This window comes from Rhynchophorus ferrugineus, unplaced genomic scaffold (genome assembly GCF_030347505.1).
Source record: "Rhynchophorus ferrugineus isolate W39M unplaced genomic scaffold, kcgeb_rfMv2 rfM6, whole genome shotgun sequence".
In the NCBI taxonomy this organism is placed as follows: Eukaryota; Metazoa; Arthropoda; class Insecta; order Coleoptera; family Curculionidae; genus Rhynchophorus; species Rhynchophorus ferrugineus.
In genome coordinates this window covers 11,974,065-11,993,908 of record NW_027472585.1, presented here as the reverse complement: position 1 = coordinate 11,993,908, position 19,844 = coordinate 11,974,065, and the positions used below count along the sequence as shown (strand labels likewise).

General features: G+C 32.6%; 1 protein-coding gene across 1 annotated transcript in view; it reads left to right on the top strand.

Annotated features, from left to right (window-relative positions):
• The window catches only part of LOC143199188 (LIM homeobox transcription factor 1-beta), a 36,202-nt gene that overhangs the window by 5,651 nt on the left and 10,707 nt on the right, over positions 1-19,844 (top strand). The window contains exon 2 of the mRNA XM_076409012.1: positions 8,561-8,738. Coding sequence (XP_076265127.1) covers positions 8,561-8,738 — 178 coding nt within the window. The remainder of the gene's footprint in view (positions 1-8,560; positions 8,739-19,844) is intronic.

Genomic DNA, 19,844 nt, shown 5'->3' with positions numbered 1-19,844 from the left:
GTTGATGGGGATTACTTTCCTGCGTTAACTCATGACTCCTTGCCCTTGGAAATGTCGTAGTAGACCAGTCAATTCAGTCAATGTCATTAGAAGGCATTTTCGTCTTTCTGGATTTTATTCATTACAAACGTCTGAAACCAGTTTATTTATCAATTTATAGTCTGTCTGAAAGTCCTTTAAGCGTTTGATATGAATCTTCGAAGTTTTATCATCCAGACCGTTCTTTACCATTGATATCAGGATGACAACTTTTAATTAGTCGAAGCTAAAATCGATGATTGGATGAAATGGATTAACATCACTGTACGTTTCCAAAAGTATTTGTTGGGCTTCGGTAGCAGTTTTTTAAATTAATTACATCTTATATTAGATATGCTTAGTACTGTTCTGAATAATTTACTACTACTGTTTTGTTGTACTTTCATTAATATACAAGCATGTTGAGCACGAAAATTGAAATGAAAATAAAGTACTTAAGCTAAAGTTAAGAGTAACACTTATACACTATACAAGTTTGTGTGGTTTGGGTTCGCTTCCATTTCTGATTGCTTCTACGTTGCTGTGAGTTAGTAACATTATTTCATATTTTAAGGCGAAATCTTGGATTACTTAATAAATTCCTTTGAATTCGATATCATTGTGCGGCTTTTCGTTGGTTATGTAGCGATAAGCATTGGTAATTAATCATAGAAGTTTGTTCTGGAAGCGTTGGATTACTAGTTGGTTTGATGTCTTAGTGCAACCCCATATTTGCATTCCATAGGTCAAAATTTACTTTATGATTGGCAGATAAACTAATCTCTCTCTCTCTCTCTCTTTTTCTACAGCCTTCAGCAGATATATGTGTATATCTTTTGCCATGATAACTGTGTCATGGACAAATATTACAGCAGCAGCAGGATAGAGCAGATAGAGGAGTGGATTAAAGACACTACCCTGGGGAACCCCAGCCGAAATAGGTTTAAGTATTGAGAATGCTCCTTCATGTGAGACTCTAAATTTTATTTCGAAAAGATATGACTATAAAGATCGGATATATATCCCAAATGCCATACTAGAACAAAAGCCCCAGTAACAGATTAACGCTGAAAATGTAAATTTGAACGTTCCATGATTATGTTCTTTATATATACATTAACGCTATAACATTAAATGGAAAGCTCTTATTTTATTTATGAGAAATGTAAAATCCATTGAAATTAAGTTTCACCAATATCTGTTTTAAAAATTTTCACTAATATATATCGCTGATCAAAATACATGCAAGCACGCAATAATTATCTAGTAAGTGTGCCTGGTAATACAATTCCAGGTGAAACAATGATGAAGGTGTGGTTGTATAATGTATTTACTAAAGTACTTTTGGATGCAATATTCTTGTTTTCTCTGTCTGATTCTTACACGAATAGCATAGGTCAGAACAATGATTTCAAGTCATTCCAGATGCATTAACAATCCATATACCGTTACTTCTGATAATTGTCTCTGTACCTTATTGATGGTCGTCGTAAATACTAGTTCTAGCTTCACTGATATTGTTCATCACTTTCTTGACTGAATATCCGATGTACCTAGAAAACGACCGATTAATATTCTGGAGAAGACAGGCACTTTCATTTTTAATATTAAGACTGAATAAGCTACGGAATGTCCGGCAAGTCAACTGAATTCAAGAATTCAGTCAGATAATTAAGTCAGTTTTTGATCTTCTTTCCAGGGCTGGAATTGGCTTGTTGCATCCCCTCCTTGTCCACTACCCCAACTTACCCCTTGCACCTTCACTACCCCCTTCATAAATACGTCTTTAAGTCAATTTTATAGAAGAGAGCATTGTCCTTACCTTATTCTGTCCAAGTTTTATATGAATAATTTACTATCTGAATGGGATCAGGACAAGTTTACTGTGGATCCTTTCTCACGTTGGTATACTGGGAAATGAGCGCGCGGATAGTGCAGCTATATCGGCAGCTCATCTCCTACCTCCCCCACAAATATTTGGTTCTTGGTTCAGAAAAAATGAGGTACAACGTCACAAGTATGTGCTTCTTCCAAGTTAGACGTCAGTCTAGATATACGTCAAGATATTTAATAACGCATGATACCTGGTAAACTGTACCAAATCAGGTAAAAGTGAAAATAATAATCAACATTTCATCACAAATCATCTAAGATTAAATACGGCACAAAAAATGATATTTCACCCTTCTCAATTTTGATAATTTTTAGGTCATGACCTGACTTTAAATTTTGTAGTAGATTTTAGTGATTTTCTTTATTTTAAAATAACATTTCAATAAGGATTTAAAAGTACACTGCCCTTTATTTCAAGCTTTTGGTAATATATGTTATGTTGAACTTATAATAATATATATTTTCTATAATTTTATATTCATTATTATATTCAATATGAGGAACAAAATAACATGAAAAGAATATAAAATGTTGAATAAAAATTAAGCCTTTTTATTTTTTAACTTGAACAAAAAAAAATGAAATATATAGTTCACAGATCACACTTGACGTAATGATTATGTTTATACTAATATCACAACATCACAGTAACTGACAGTCCTTATTTAACATTCCTTAGGTTATGTTACAAATACTTTTTTTAACTTTTTATATTAGACAACTAGTGACACACAAGTATATTGAACTCAGATATATCACGCGGAAAGCAATATCTTCATTCATTTTCGATGTTTTCCTTTGTTTCAACGGTGTAGCACACGTGTACCTAATTTGTACGGTTTAAATTAAGAACGCCACGCGTCTGTTTCGGTATTAAATTTATCAGTATATCCCAAGTGACCCTTTTAACTCTCATTTAAATTTGTCAACTGTGGATTTTAAATAGTAGGCCGCTGGGGTTATGTGACGAGAAACTTTTGACCTTTTTTCTGTTCGCAGATCATTAAACTGTCAACTGTTCTCGAGCTTCTCGGTCGCAACGTTTAGACAGTTGTTGGACGTTTTTGGGTTTATGCGGAAGTCCTTCAAAAGTCAAACAAGGACATTGGTTTGACATTACTATAAAAATTATTACTGTGAAGTAACAAATGACAAATAATTATGGTAGTTATGATTATTAAAAAGATAAAAAGACATAGATTTATTAAAAAAACACAAGTAAATGTGAATTGTTGATATACATTATGTTTCTATCGAAGCTTTTATTCGAAATTGTTATTTATTTTGATATTTAGACAGGAATTAATAAGGTATTAATAGTGTTTTTATAAGGGCCGTCATTTTCTAAAGAGTATAGTAGAAGCTTTTAAATATTTATAATATATCTGTTAATATCACAGTTATCGGTTTTGTTGGCAAAATTAACATACATTGGAAGATAGAAGTTTGTTAAAATGGAAAGTATATTATATGTTAGATTCAATTTAAAAAGTTATTTAGAAATGCTGAAAACATATTTTCTTCATATTAGTATATTGATCGTACTTAGTATCTTTATTTTTTATATATTAGGTGAATTAAGTGAGTAATACCTTTTTTTAATTTTTATACGTTTTTTAACTGCTATTCGAAAAACTAAGGATAATTGAAAAAGAAAGCCCTTTGACAACATTTTAATAAACACGTTGGTTTTTGGAAGAGAAGATAAGACAAAATGAGCGTTGACTTTTAAAAATTCAGCATCGGGGATACCATTTCAAGTTGATTGATGAAGAAAGTCGTTGAAGAAAGCTCTAAAAACTATTTGAGATATTGAATTCAACAACTGTTTAATCAAAGACTCATAAAGAGAATCATGTATGTAGGCGATAAAATATATTTTGAACAATAATTTTTATTGCAGTAACATATCACATATTATCTTTAAAGAGACTAAATACATATTTTTAATTAATTAAAACTTACATTAGGTATACTTACTATGATCTGAATTTACAAATTAATTTTTTACTACTGTCGTGTTGTATATGCATTAATTCACAAGCAAGACGACTATGGGGTGGGTACACCAGTAAATCATAAAAATAAACTACTTAAACCAATCTTGACGTTAATTTAGACCAACGTCTAACTTGTAAGAAGTACATACTTGTTAAGCCAAAACTTGCATTTAAATGGATCAATCAAAATCGTTCAATTGCTCGTTTTAGCAAATATAACATAACCATCATTCAACAGATCCAGTATAAAATGTTATGTGCTATAGTTGATGCTTTATACTACGGTTCTAAGGAAGTGATAAAGCATAATATTCCCATAAGAACCCATAACGAGTATTCAAATTCAAAATGTTAGTGTTAAATATTCGGAAAAAGTGTCAGTGCACCCCAATATACTGTTACGAGAAACTTTATTTACATCGCTGATCTTTTATACATTTTTGAATAGTCTCAATACAAATTACAGCGCCCTCTACTAGTTGCTCTTCTTCTTTTCTACATTGGCTCTTATATCGACATAAATCATATATTTAACATATACTTTCCAATAACCTGGACGTGAGTGATAACAATGAAATACCCCATAATTTAACGTGTTATTTGATCGACAAATTAACTGTTAAATAACAATTATAACAGGTCAATTAAAATGTCCCCTGCCTACCATAGTAAAACACTTTTTTTTTTATTAGTTTTTTTTATTCAATATAATTCCCTTCAAGGGTGATATACTGATTATAGCGACCCCCTAACTTTTCGATTTTTTGTAATATGATTTGTTCTTTGCTTCAAAATAAGCCTCAGTTTCGGCGATCACCTCTTCATTCGACAAAATTTCTTTCCAACGAGCATTCTTTTGAGATCTGAGAACAGGAAATAGTCGCTGGGGGCCAGATCTGGAGAATACGGTGGATGGGGAAGTAATTCGAAGCCCAATTTATGGATTTTTTCCATCGTTTTCATTGACTTGCGACACGGTGCATTGTCCTAGTGAAGCAGCACTTTCTTTTTCTTCAAATGCGACCGTTTTTTGGTTATTTCGTCCTTCAAACGGTCCAATAACGCTATGTAATAGTCGCTGTTGATGGTCCTTCCTTTATCAAGGTAGTCAATGAGAATTATTCCATACGCATCCCAAAATACAGACGCCATAACCTTGCCAGCCGTTGCGTTTTGGATGACTGTCGATTGAACTTCGGAATGACATGATGGAGCCATGTTTCATCCATTGTCACATATCGACGCAAAAATTCGGGTTTATTAAGCTTGATCATCTTAAAACACTGCTTCGAATCAACTCGTCGTTGTTTTTGGTCAAAAGTGAGCTCGCGCGGCATTCACTTTGCACAGAGCTTTCTCATACACAAATATTCGTGAATGATATGATGTACACGTTCAGTTGATATCTTTAGAGTGTCTGCTGTTTCATCCAATTTCAATTTACGGTCATTCAAAATCATTTTATTGATTTTTTAAATGTTTTCCTCGGTAACAATCTCTTTTGGGCGTCCACTGCGTTCACCCTTGATGCTCATTGCACTACGTCTAAACTTCAACTGTATTTTTTCCCTTCAAAAAGCAATATTTTATCAACACGCAAAATTCCATTTTATTTTATCCATTTTTTTCACAATAACCAAAGTTGTTTCACTCAAAATGCTATAATTCACAAACTAATGATCCGATGGATTTAATTCTAGTAGCGCCATCTATGTGTCAGGTCATTTTTCAATTGACCTGTTGCCATGCGGTCACATATACATATGCCAAATTGATGTTAGACTAGTCCTCATTGGATATGCACATGTCAGCATTCTTTCAATTTGCAAAACCCAATTCTGAGCAAGATTGAATTTGAATCATGAACTTGCGATTTAAACGATTCTTATACTCTTGTTTTATTCATAGGAGATTCAATACTTAAAATTTCCAAAACCTTGTTTCATTTTATACTATTATACCATATAAATGGTGAAAAATATCCAACAGTATCAAAACAAATGTTATTCTTTCAAGAGCTGACTAGAATTCTGTGACTGAAAATATATAAATGCTTTCTAGATAAGCTTGTCAACACAATAAATGATAAGGCATTCTTTTTTTTGGTCATATTGGTCAGGTTCTATTGTTTCTATTGCCTTGAGAAATAAGAAGCGATTTAATCATTAGTTTATGATATTGCAAAATACTAAATAACTTTTGGCTGAGTACTCGTATATTTTTGAAACTCTTCACAAACAGTACAGTCGTCAATACATTGATTAAAAAAATTAATATATAAAAAGTTCGAATAGTGAACAGGTTATCTAATTTTTCTTCTAAAAATAAATCGCGCAGACACTCAAAAGAACTCGAACAATAACAACAACAACAACAAAAAAGACTGTATCGGCACGTATTCCTCCTGTTTTACTAAGTTTGTCTCCACCTGTAAACCGAGAATCACAATTATTTACGCCCAACAATAATGGATCCCCTCGCTCATATGAATCAATTTATCACGCTTGGCTTGAGCTGTTTAATCCCTCTTCGATCCGATTAGAAGGGGGTACGAGCGGGGGAGAGAGATACGTCCCGACAAGGGAAACGCGCTGTCTAATTGATAAAATATTTCGAATATGTTTAAGGGGGTGGAAGAGAGGGAATTGTAAGGAGAAAGAGAGGGAAAACCAAAACGGGGCTATTTTTTGAGTATTTTCCGCTATGCGAGAAGTTTTGTTTGCTCAGTAAGCGTTGTAAAAAACTGGGAACCATTCATCCACGTTCAGATTGCTGTTTCAGATTCAAAAATTCATGCAGATCGATCACTTAATTAATCAAACATATGAGCCTTGGTCAAATAGTCTAATATAATTTATAAGATGCTTTGACAATTGTTCCGCAGGGCAGTGTTCTTGGCCCATTGTTATATCTATTGTATGCAGCTGACCTATCGACCTCAAGAAACACTACTGTTGCAACATATGCTGACGATATAGCGGTTTTATCATCACACGAGGATTCAATATCTGCTTCAGGAAACTTCCAACTTCATCTTAACAAAGTCTAATTGTGGTTGAAAACGTGGCGTATCAAAGCAAATGAGACAAAATATACTCATGCGACATTCACCTTTTGTAGAAGAACATGTCCCTCAGTGAAAATGAATAATCATGAACTTCCGCAAGCAGACAACGTTAAATATCTGGGAATGCATTTTGATCGACGTTTGACATGGAAAAAGCATATAGTGACAAAACGCAAACACCTCGGGCTTAAGCCAAACCAAATGTACTGGCTGATGGGGCGTAAATCTAAATTATCATTAGATAACAAGGTTTTGCTGTATAAGTCAGTATTTAGGCCCATTTGAACTTATGGTATTGAATTGTGGGGTACAACTAGCAAATCTAACATAGCTATCCTCTAGAGGTTCCAGAATAAAGTGTTTCGAGTCATCGTCGATGTCCCATATTACGTCTCCAAGAAACTGATTCAGCGCGATATCCCCTTACTCTGAAAGATTATTATAGAAAGACTACATCCCAATGCACTCGCCAAACAGTTAAATGTGCAAGATGACAGTGTTGTGCATAGGCAAACTACCATAAGAACTGATTAATAGACACATAAAGTGAGATTTAGTAATATCTAGAATAAGTTAGAATAGACTTTAAAATAAGTTAGAATAGTATCTAGAATAGGATTCAGATTATAAGTTATACAACAGATCACTTACTGAAGCGATCTTCTACATGTCGGGATAGTTATTTTATATAACGGAAATTATATAATAATACTTATTGCCGATGGGCAGATTGTTGAAGTTCCAAGAGATTAATAAAAAAATATATATATCTTCCAAAGTAGAGTAAAAGGACTAACTTGAAAATGATATGATACCAAAACTTGTTTTCATAGTATTTTCAATAATAGGTCAGAAATATATTTGATTCCTAACATTAATTAATATAATAAATGTCTGTATATTAAAACATATTAAAATATATGCAAACTATCTCAAGAACTAACACTCACTAACATTTTTTAAATTGCGTTTAATAAAATCTAATTTCCATTAACTTTAAATAATCAATAAAGCATTAAAAAGTGTGAATTACTATGCCATTGAACATTATAACAAATTATTAGGAAATTTATTTTTTACAAGGAAGAATGTCATATAGTTACATATTTTATTGTATTAATCCTTAAACACCTTAATATTTACCAATATTTTAAAATGTTTACAATTATACTGTTGATAATAATAAGAATAATAAGAATATTTAATATAAGATTTTATTAATTAAAAAAATGTTTTCAAGAACCGAAAAGGAAGTTATTGGGTTTAAAACATACTTTTTTGATGTCTCTAGATTATTCTTGATCTAGATTATCAAGAAAAGTCAATTCAAGCTAAGACAAATTAATACTATTAAATACTACTTATTAATAATTGTATCTAGCCCCTAATCCCTATGTATAAAAGGCAATCTATAATTTTAAGAACCTTTTTTATATAATTTTCCTTATTAATTTCGTCTATTTCGTACTGCTGCTTTATTATACTGTGTATAGCATGTATGAACTTACTAATAAATAATTAAAATATGTTTTATATTATTGTTTTACTTTATTACATGGAAATTAACATAATTCTTGTTTAGCCGCAGGTGTCGGGCTTTGTGGTATGTGCTGCAGGCCAATCAGCGACCGGTTCCTCCTGCGAATTATGGACGTCTCCTACCACGAGCAGTGCGTGCAGTGTTGCGCTTGTGGAGACCGTCTACATCACACCTGTTTCGTCCGAGATTCCAAATTATACTGTCGAATAGATTATGACAGGTAAGGTGTTGCATGCATTCTCAGATTGTATTTGAAAGGAAATAATACCCAGATATAGTTATTACTAAGGATTTGTGAAATATATTAGGGTTTTTTGAAAAATTGTTGTTCCCTTGGAACATTTTAAGTAATAATTTTACACGCTGGTATTGTTGATTTAGCGAGTTCAGTGCCTTGATGAGGTATTGAATAAAATAACTAGCCCTCAGAGTTTTGTCCTCACATTTTAATGAAAAATAATTCTAGAAAATTAGTGTGATTTTTGTAAAAAGCGATTAAAATCTAAAAGAGATTATTCAACTGTTTAATTTAAAAACTTCCAAAATAACGCCCGTCTGTCTTCTAAAATATCTAACTACTTTCAGTGAGTGTTCCAAAAAATAACTTGATAAGACAAATGACTCTATGAAGAGTTGTTACTGGCTTAGCCAAAAGTTAAGATATAGAACAATTGAGATAAGGTATTTAGAGCAACTCAGATAGAGTGTCTCATTTCCCTAAGATATTCCTCAATGTAAAATAGACTTTATTTAAGCTACTTTATTAAAAGCTAAATATTTGAAATATTTTTTTAAAGATGATGAACGTTTTTTGTTTTAACTGGCTATATATATTTTGAAAATATTTTTTATATGTCAGTATGTCAATTTATGAAAAATTAATTAAAACATACTTAGTATTCATGTCAATATTTATTCTATTAAAATTCTATTGGCCTGTTTAATTACTAGACCTACTAACAGTATAATAAAACAATTTTGTTGAAGTGTGAGGTATGAGGAAAGGCAACGTATAGAGGCAAAGCAATATCTTTATAAAATCAGTCTCAACATGTCAGTCTATTGTCGGTTACTCATAATTGAATGCAAAAAAAACAATTAATTATCTTTTCAAGTTTTACCAAATAACTTTTAATATGTATTACGGTACAACATACATTTTATTTGTTGGTATAGGAACAACTGAAACTGAAGGTATAGAGTCAAATAGCGATTTCTTAACTCCTGTAAAACATCCCACGTTAGTAAAGAATGTAAATTATGTAGAGTAACTTCATGTGGATCCTCCTCACACACATTTCTAAAGGCAAATGGGATGAAAACAAATAAACTTATGATGAACGCTTTAAATACTTTTTCGAACAGGCTTGTATTCCTGGATCCATGAAAAGAAATTTCCAAGATCTCTTGGCTAAGTAGCCTTAAACTAATATATTTATGCTGATATTTACTCATAATATTAATTAGAGAATTAGAGAGTAGAGAATATTAGAATATTAGAGAATTAGAGAACATTTAAGTATTGAACAGATTTTAACTAAAATTCCTCTTCTATAGAACTTACGGTTAATACCCCCTTTTGGAGTTGAAATTACTAAACAGCTGATCCAACAAAAACGGTTTAAACTTATCCCTACGTCTGTGACATACGCGGTAATGATCATAAATTTCGTCATTTCTTAAAGATAGCTGGATACTTCTTCAAAGAAACTTTTTCTAGATCGAGGATGCATTATACTTATATTGTATTAGCGACAATGTTATACTAATGAACTAACGACTAATAATTAACCACTAAACCGTATAAAAAACTAACCTATGTAAGGCCATATAGTAATATATGGTATAGTAAATTGTCTATAGCGCTTTTTCCCTTTTTCATGTTTCTTTAGTGCTATCAACTTAAATAATATGTATTAAATTTTCTTTTGTTCCCTTAATCTGAAGGCAGAGCAGCACATATAAAAGTCTGTTTCTGTTTATATTTTACTTGCTTGTTCAACGCAAAAATGTATTGAGACAAGTTGTAATTATTTTTACAATGTTATTGTAAAAATTGTGGAACGGACCATTAAAATCATTAAGTTGTATGATATACGACAGAAAGGAGAAAACATACCAAAACGTAATACTTTAAAGAACAGCGACAAAAATTAAAATGTATGATATATATTAAAATTACTACTCTGGTCTTATTAGGGTAAATTCGAGGAGTTAAAGAGACAACTTAAAGATTTACAATATTATAAAACAAGCTCTTGTCGATATAATCAAGCTCATCTTGTTGATATACAAATTATATAATTTTATTTTGTATTGATATATTTTTTTAACATCTTTGTTGAAAAGGTTATCTTAGTTAAGGAACCTTAAGTCAAAATATTAATTATTAGTATCTTAACCAATATAGAATTGTTTTAGGTAAATGAACGCCTTCAAAATAATTAACTTTTTAACTGATGGTACTTTACAAGCAACTTTTTAAAATGTAATAAAAACTTTTCGTGTAGTATAATCACATTTACCTTCAATGAAATTTTGCCACCGTCCAATTTGGACACATTTTGGTTTTAAGAGGTGGGTAATATTTTCATGATTTCTTCTGTTGTATTCCTATAAATAACAATATATAAGAATACAAATGCTCTATATAAATAATTGTACATGTACCAGGTAAAAACAATGCTGAGTCACACACACATACTTAATATAGCTAACTTGGGTTGTTTCCTCCTAGGAAAACGACGCCTGGTTTTTTTTATTTCCGCGCATATACTGGACACACAACACTTTTGAGAATGAAGATACGTTATAATCAAATAATAGTGATTATAATTAAAAATGCTGATGGTACTCAATGTCAGACTCACAAAAAAAGGCGTCCTAAACAAACCAGAGAAACAAGCAATCGGGTTATAGAAATTGGCCAATCAAATGCTTTTGTAAGGAAATTCAAATGAACCAATAAAAGAAGTGGTCTCAGAGCCAGCATTGGTTGGACGACGCAAAACATTTCTTTGATTTCGTCTATTTAAGTAAAACCTCTATATATACACTATGTGTAAGGCATACTGAAAATTGCGCCCAAAATAATTAATCGAAGAACCAATCAAGTGCCTCCGCGTCTCCGAGCGTATTAAAAGAAGTTAAAAAAAGAAATTAAAAGAAGTAATCAGTCCAAAGTAGTGACATCCAGATATTGGAAGTCGCGAAACATCTCTTCAAAATGTATAGGGCATATCGAGGCATAAGATACATCTGATATTTTATACCTCCCCTTTCTCATTTAATTCCACTTCTTAGAGGCAGACGAATCGAAATTACCCGACGATTAAAAGAAATCCGACGAGGATTCCTCAGAAGTCGGTCGAACGCTGTTGAAGTATCCATCGGGAAAGGTTCAAAGGACCTAATAACGTCTCCTTCTTCTGGTCTCGAAGACAAAAGGCCGCCAACAAAAAATAATTAGACACTTTTCACTTCATCGATCAAAAGTGGGACGACGGGCTGATGGGACGGCCAAAGGGGGACCAGGGGGCGGTTACGAAGCGGCTGCGGCGTTACGGCTCTGCCGCTGCAAAAACTCATTTCGTAGAGTTTACGCCGACTTCTCAAATATTTGTCGATGGGGACGACAAGGGATGTGTACCATAACCTCCTTCAATACAGAACGGTCGACACGGTGCATTGTCTTGGTGAAGCATCACTTTCATCGCTCCAACAACGCTATGTAATAGACGCTGTTGATGGTTCTTCATTTTTCAAGGTAGTCAATGGAAATTAATCCACGCGCATCCCAAAATACAGACGCCATAACCTTGCCAACCAACTGTTGCGTTTCCCCACGCTTTGGAACACTTTTGATTCATTGTGTGCAATCCACTTGCATGTCTATTAATTGGACTTCGAAGTGAAATGATGGATCCATTGTTACATATCGACGCAAAAACTCGAGTTTATTACGCTTGATCATCTTCAAACATTGCTGCAAATATTCGTGCATGATATGGTGTACACGTTCAGTTGATATCTTTAGAAGGTCTGCTATTTCATTCAAATTCAATTTACGGTCATTCAAAATCATTTTGTGGATTTTTTAATTGTTATCGTCGGTAGCAACCTCTTTTGGACGTCTGAGTCTACGTTCACCGTCTTCGGTGCTCATGTCACCACGTCTAAAATTAAGATTGGTATAATCTTTGATGGTTGATTTTCCTGGGGCAGTGTCCGGAAACTCGGCATCAAGCCAAGTTTTTGCTTGAACTGTATTTTTTCTCTTCAAAAAGCAATATTTTATCAACACGCGAAATTCTTTTTTATCCATTTTTTTTCACAATAACAAAGTTGCTTTACTCAAAATGCCTAATTCACAAACTAATGACCCGACAGCTGTCACATTGATACACGCATCTTTTGAGCGTTAGGGCTAACTAAAAAACATATGGATGTAATTCTAGTAGCGCCATCTATGTGTCAGGTCGAGGACTTTTCAATTGACCTCTTACATGTGTAAAATATTATCTAAATTTGTTAGTCCTATTTCAAATGTTATTCTAAACTCTATATATGTCCTATAACTACATACTTCGCTACCACGTCGCATATTTAAATGATTAGCGAGCCCTTTGGGTTGCTCTAACACTCTTTAAAGTCCTTGACACAACCATTTTGATTTACACTCGATGTATTCTAGAAGGATATCGCGTTGTATCACTTGTTATAGATATATAGAGCATCGACAATGCCGCAACATCTTGTTTTGAAACTGTTGTATGATGACTATATTACATCTGCTAGCATATATTAAATAAGATTAAGTATTCATTCGTACAGCAGTAAATTTCGTCTGCATATGTTGTCACAGTAGTGATTTTTGTGATCGGTAGATCAGCTGTATATAGCGGATACAGTATCGGGCCCAGTACACTGCCTTGCGGAACTCCTGAATATATTGGATGTCATTATGAGATAAGATTTTAGTTACTGAAAGTGTAGATGAGGGAAGAGTTTCTTTAATTGAACCTGTAACATTGTGTGCCACACTTCAAAAACCTGAGATATGCTCAGGAATAACATACATATGTTGGCATTTAAGTCCATATTTATTTTGTTTACGTCTACTACTACTACTACTACTACTACCACTATTTGTTCTATAAATACTACTACTACTATTACTACTACTACCACTACTTGTTCCATAGTCCCGTACTTTATGAAACCCAAAGTGATGTTCTGGAACAATCTCTTTTTTATTATATTTTTAAGCCACTATGTATAATTTCTCAAAAACTTTCGAAACTATTGGTAGTAAACATATAGGCCTATTATTGGTTTCTGAGCTCCTCTGACTGTAATTTTTTCATGTAGCAGGTCCATTTGAAACGGCGAATTTGGGAAGCTGATAATTTTATTTTCTTCGCCTATCGATAGCCCAGGCTAGGGGTGTCGGCCGCCGAGAAAACTATCGATATTTTGGTATATCCATATTTTAAAAATATAAAAAAATATCGATATACCGGAGAAAAAAATGATATTTTTTTCAGCATATATGGGTGTTTTTAATAAAATCTTACAATCAAATACCAAAATTAAACCACACCTTTAAAGGTAATTAAAAGAATACACTAAACCTTTAAAATAGTAGATAAAATAATAAAATGAGTACCAATTTAAAAAGTTTATTCAAAATAATTATGTTTTGTTATATTATGTTTTTTATAATGTTTAAGACATATATTTAATTTTTTGAAAAAATATTGGTTAATAAAAATATCGATATATCGGCCAAAAAAAAACGATATCGAGAATCGAAAAATATCGATATTTTGTCGGCATCCTTAGCTCAGACGGGAAAGGCTTAAACAATTTCTAAGATATTTGAATAGATGTTTGAAAATAAGCTAATACCTACACACTTGTTTGGCGTTATTAACAAACATTCAAAAATTTGCCAGGTGCATAGAATAAGCGATGTAATTGAAAAATACCTATAAACGTAAAAAGGTGTTCTTCTATGCTACATTCCAAGATGTATTGCAAGCCTGGTTTATAAGTTAGAGAAAATGTTACAAACTGAGCTATTGGAGTCTTATATTACAGGCAGAATGTTGAGAGTTAAACAAAAGGAAGCCAACTCTACGATAAGAGAAGCTAACGCAGGGGTACCACAAAGAAGTGTATTGCGGTTAAAATTGAAAATATCACGATGGCTAGAGTTGCTCAAGTGCGATTCTTGCTGTTAGAGATAATAGTGAACAAGCCACACGAAAATTATAACAGGCAAGTGCCAATATAAATAATTGGATCAAAACCTGAAAAATAACGGAAGTAAATCTGTTACAAATAGCAACAATTCTTAGTATCCCGGAATGAATCTTCATGTAAAACTTCGCTGGAAGGAACATGTAATAAAGAAATGGAAAAAAGTGGTGTTAAAATTATAGGAAAATATATTGGGTTATTAGAAGAAAATCACAATTATCAGTACATATGAGACTATTATTATACAAGCAAGTATTGAAACCTATATGTTCCGTGAAAAGATATATAAATACAATACAAGTTTTCCAGAACAAAGTCTCGAGATGTATTGTAAGTACATTGAGATACTACAGGACTGATTACTTACACCGAGACCTTCAGATACTAACTATCACTCAGGAAATCAAAATAATTGGAAGGAGACATTATTTTTTATTATTTATTTATTATATTGTTACTAGTCGTTTCCGACTAACCTACAATTTGTCTTTATGATAACTTAAATCTAGGTATATAACTAGGAGGACCCATCGGCTCTATCTCAGTCTATGGTGAAATAATCTGTATACATGTCACTGCTGTTTTTTTTATTATATGCACATCACTAACCAACACTACACAAGATCGGATGGTTTGATTCTTTTGAGTCTGTGTACAGTTCTGGTGGTATCCAAAAGCTACAACACTTCAATATTCTCATGAGAATGGAGCCTTTCCTCATGCTTCCCTGCAATTCTCTTAATTTCTTGACTGACTGGGTATCTGAAAGTCTTGATGTAGGTAATCAGTCTTATAGTATTTGGGTGCGGCTACAATACCTCTTAGGACTTTGTACTGAAAAATTTGTATATTATTTATGTTACTCTTTATCAATATTTGCTTATATAATAGCAATTTATTATGTTCTGATAATTGTGATTTTCTTCCAGTTAGCCAGTACATTTTCCTATATTTCAATTCCTGTTCTTTTCTTCTTTATATGTTCTTTCCAACGAAGTTTTGCATCAAAATTCATTCCGAGATATTTAGCGTTGTTGCTATATTGAATGATAGTATAATTTAATGTTATTGGTTCTTGTACGGTCTAATTGTAGGTGAACTGCACATGCACAGATTTTCTTTAATTAATTTTTATTTTCCTAGCTTGTGCCCAATTATTTATATTGTCACTTGCCTGTTGTAATTTTCGTGAGGCTTCTTCACTATTGCTTCCGACAGCTATTATCGCAGTATCATCAGCAAATGTAGGCATCGTAATATTCTCATTTGTGGTATATCACAGGTGTAGAGTAGATAAAGCATTGGCCCCAGTACACTTCCTTGTGGTACACCTGCTTTAGCTTCTTTTATTATATAGTAAGCTTCTTCTTGTTTGACTCAAAACATTCTGGTTGTAATGTACAATTTTAATAGTTCGTTGTGTTGTTTCAATAATATCTGTTATTCTATGGATCTGGTCAATTGTTGGTAGGAGATATGAGGAGAGACCCTATTCTCATGTCAATATCGAAGTATTACACATCTTGAATAAGACCAGAACAAGACACAGGCTCAAAAGAATCAAATAATTTAGTTTGTAGTATAGTGTAGTAGTATATGTGCATTTGATTAAAATTAGCAGTGTTCATACCTACACATTATTACGTCATAGACTAAGATAGGGCTGATAAGTTCTCCTACATTTAAGTTGTAAAAACCAATTGTAGGTTAGTAGTCAAAAACTAGTAACAATGTAATAAATACATAAATATTTAAGGCGAGTGGATTATTTAGCTTTAAGATAATTTTGTTTAGATAGGATATTTAAGATAGTTTAGCTTTATTTCCCATTATTTAGTTCAGTCCTTTATTTTATTTGTGATCTTCATAGGTGCTTATAGGTTGTTATCCACATCTAATTGTAATATATTATAACCACACTTTTTAAATGTCATTAAAAAAGGAGAGACAGAATGAAACGAACACAAAATGAAAAATTGTACTAACTGAATTCGTCTTGTCAAAATAGCGAGATCCTAAAGTCGTTCCTGCAATAATCTCTGCAACGAATTGATGCGCACACCGAACCGGTTGTCACCTGTTCGGACTGCAGGACGCTGCCGCTAAAAATGCACCCTAACAAGTGATCGCCTAATGACATGCAGCGCGGCGTATTCTGGTCATGGCCGAAATTATACGCCGATTTTTGACGCGTCACACACAATATGATGACGAATGGCCTCCGGGAGGGTAGGACACGGCGGAGCAGGGAGCGAATGTCGCACGTGCGATCTGTCATTCTGGGGGTTGTCGAAATATATTGGTTTTTGATCGGAGGTTTACTATTTTTTTCCAGATCAAGCGCGGCGTGAATAGTAATGTGCGTTGCGTAAGCAATATTCATTCATGTGTAAGTGTAGTGCACAATACTATTTTAGAAAATACAACCTCGACACCTTTCAGAGAGTGTGCTGATTTTTCGTCATTAAAAATGCATATCTTTCTATGAAATTCATCTAGGCGTTGACTTTTATAGAGATGGAAACATATTTTTATTTTACTTAAATTATTAATCGACTTCGAAAAAGGAGAAGGTTCTATGTTCGGCTGTCTATATATATATATATATATATATATATATATATATATATATATATATATATATATTGAGGTGGTCCCATTGTAACCAAATCAGGACTAATATATTTAAAATAATCAGATATTTGTATATAATGTTATCACTGAGCTGCGGCGGAAAATCGGAAGTAGTTAAGTGCAAAAGCCGTTCAGTTTGATTTTTAAGCACCGTGGTATAAGACTTCGTAGAAATATCGCACTACTGCTTCTATTCTGTAATGGTGAAATCGTTTAGCTTCCAAACGGAGGTCGTGGGTTGGATTCCCGGCACAGAGAATAATTTTTTGCTGTTCTAGTTTAGTTAGAACATTTGTCAAATCATCTAGGCTATATAGCGGACCCCGGGGCCTGAAGCGTTCCTTATTTTCAATCATTGTTTCTTTATTCCTATTTTTCCTCATACGGACTGCACCTTTACTTGGTCTATCCATTCTAATATTAAATAAAATAACTACGTAATTTATTGAGTAAATATCTAGCACTGAAAAGAGGAAAATAAAATATTTGTAGCAAAAAAATTGAACCGACTTCAAAAATTAAATAGGGAACTCAGACTTCAAAGGTTACGATTATTATTACATATTTTGTTTAAAATTTTTTTTTGCGTTGAAAATCTAAGTTTGATTATTTTTTTAATTTATAGTTAGTTCCTTATGTATTTTTGAAGTCGGTTGAATTTTGTGTCAAGAATAACGGGCGACTTCATCCGAGCCAATGGAAAACTTTAAAATTCAGTATGCCCAATGAAAAAGTTTAAATTTTAAAGTATTACACCTTAGTTTCAGTTCAGTTTAGTCTCTAATAATTGTTTATGTATCAACAGTACTGTTTCTCTATTAAACGCACCTCACTACACTACACCACACAAGATAAAATGGTTTGATTCTTTTGAATCTGTGTCCTGTTCTGGTGTCATCCAAGAGTTGTATAACTTTGGTGGTGACATGAGAATGAAGTCTCTTTTTTTTTTCTTTCGATTATGTTGCTTTCCTAGGTGACAGTCAGTATCTGAAGGTCTCGGTGTAAGTAATCATTCATGTAAAATCTGGGTGCATCAACAATACTTCTCAAGACTTTGTTCTGGAAATCTTTTAATTTTTTTTTCATATTTCAACACCAGCTTTTTTTTATGCTAAGTCAAGGTCGCATGGTACCAATCCTCGAGCTTTGCCGACCGTAGGATCCAGCCTAGATATATTGGTGGTGGCTTAAAGAATTGGCAGTTCCTGATAAACATTTTAAATTTGGTAATCACTTTGTCATTAAAATTGTCTATAGCGGAGAGAAACTGTTTTTTATTAGATAACATGGAAATAACTGTTAAACGATCTTCGGCCATTGAATTTCTGAGAAACGTTTTGATGCGCTTTATTGATGAGATACATTTTCGGTCTCTGATGTTCTCATTGGACAGTCTCGTTCAACGTGTCTCCTATATTGTTCCCTATTAAAATTTTTAAAATAGTTAGTGCACCATTTAATGTTCTACAATCATTTATTGAATATCAACCGACAGTTCAGTTGGGACGTTCTTTATAAAATGTGGGACAACATACAGAAGTGAGTTTCTCCTCAGGAAATTTACTGCAATACCCTCCAAAGTATTTCGAAAAGAAAAGTGAAAATCCCTTCATCTTTCAAATAATTATCTTCATTAAGTGTACGGATGTAACTTTTCTTTCTATTTGTATCAGATTTCTCAATAATAATATCTGGTAATACCTTTTCCTTTAAACCTTTTAACAACCTTATTATTTTTTTAATGTATGTTCGCCGATTTCTCCATTAATTATGGACAGATTTTCAATATTCTTTTTTATTCGAAAGAGTGCACTTCCGAGGTGGTCCAATTGGAACCAAGTCAGGATCTGTTGGGAGAAGGGGGGGAAATTGAGGGAAAACCTCAAATTTCAAAGGCACGTACAGAGTTTTCACATATTTTTTATATAAAATAATTAGATATTGGTGTATAATGTTATGACGCAACTGATGTGACGCAAAATCGGTTAGTAGTAGGTCAATATAAAAGTTAGCTTTTTAAGCAATAACCATATCATCTGAAACGTCGTAGAAACATTGTAGGCGTTCCTTATTTTAATCAGTGTTTCTTTATTCTTACTATTCCTCATATGAGTTGTACTTTTCCTTGGGCTATCCATTGTAATACTAAACTGCATAATGTATTTAGTAAATATTTAATACTAAAAAGGGAAAAATAACTTACATTATTAATATAAAACACGTTTTAAAATAAAATATATACATAATAATCGTTGTAATAACTAAATAAAAGTAAACAAAAACTTTATTTATCCTATCTACTAGATATATTTGTTTATTTTTTACTTTTTAGTGACTTCCTTATCAATTTTTTGAAGTCGGTTCAATTTTTTTGTTAAAAATATTTTATGGTATCTTATCTTTTGTAAATCGTTACAACAAAAAT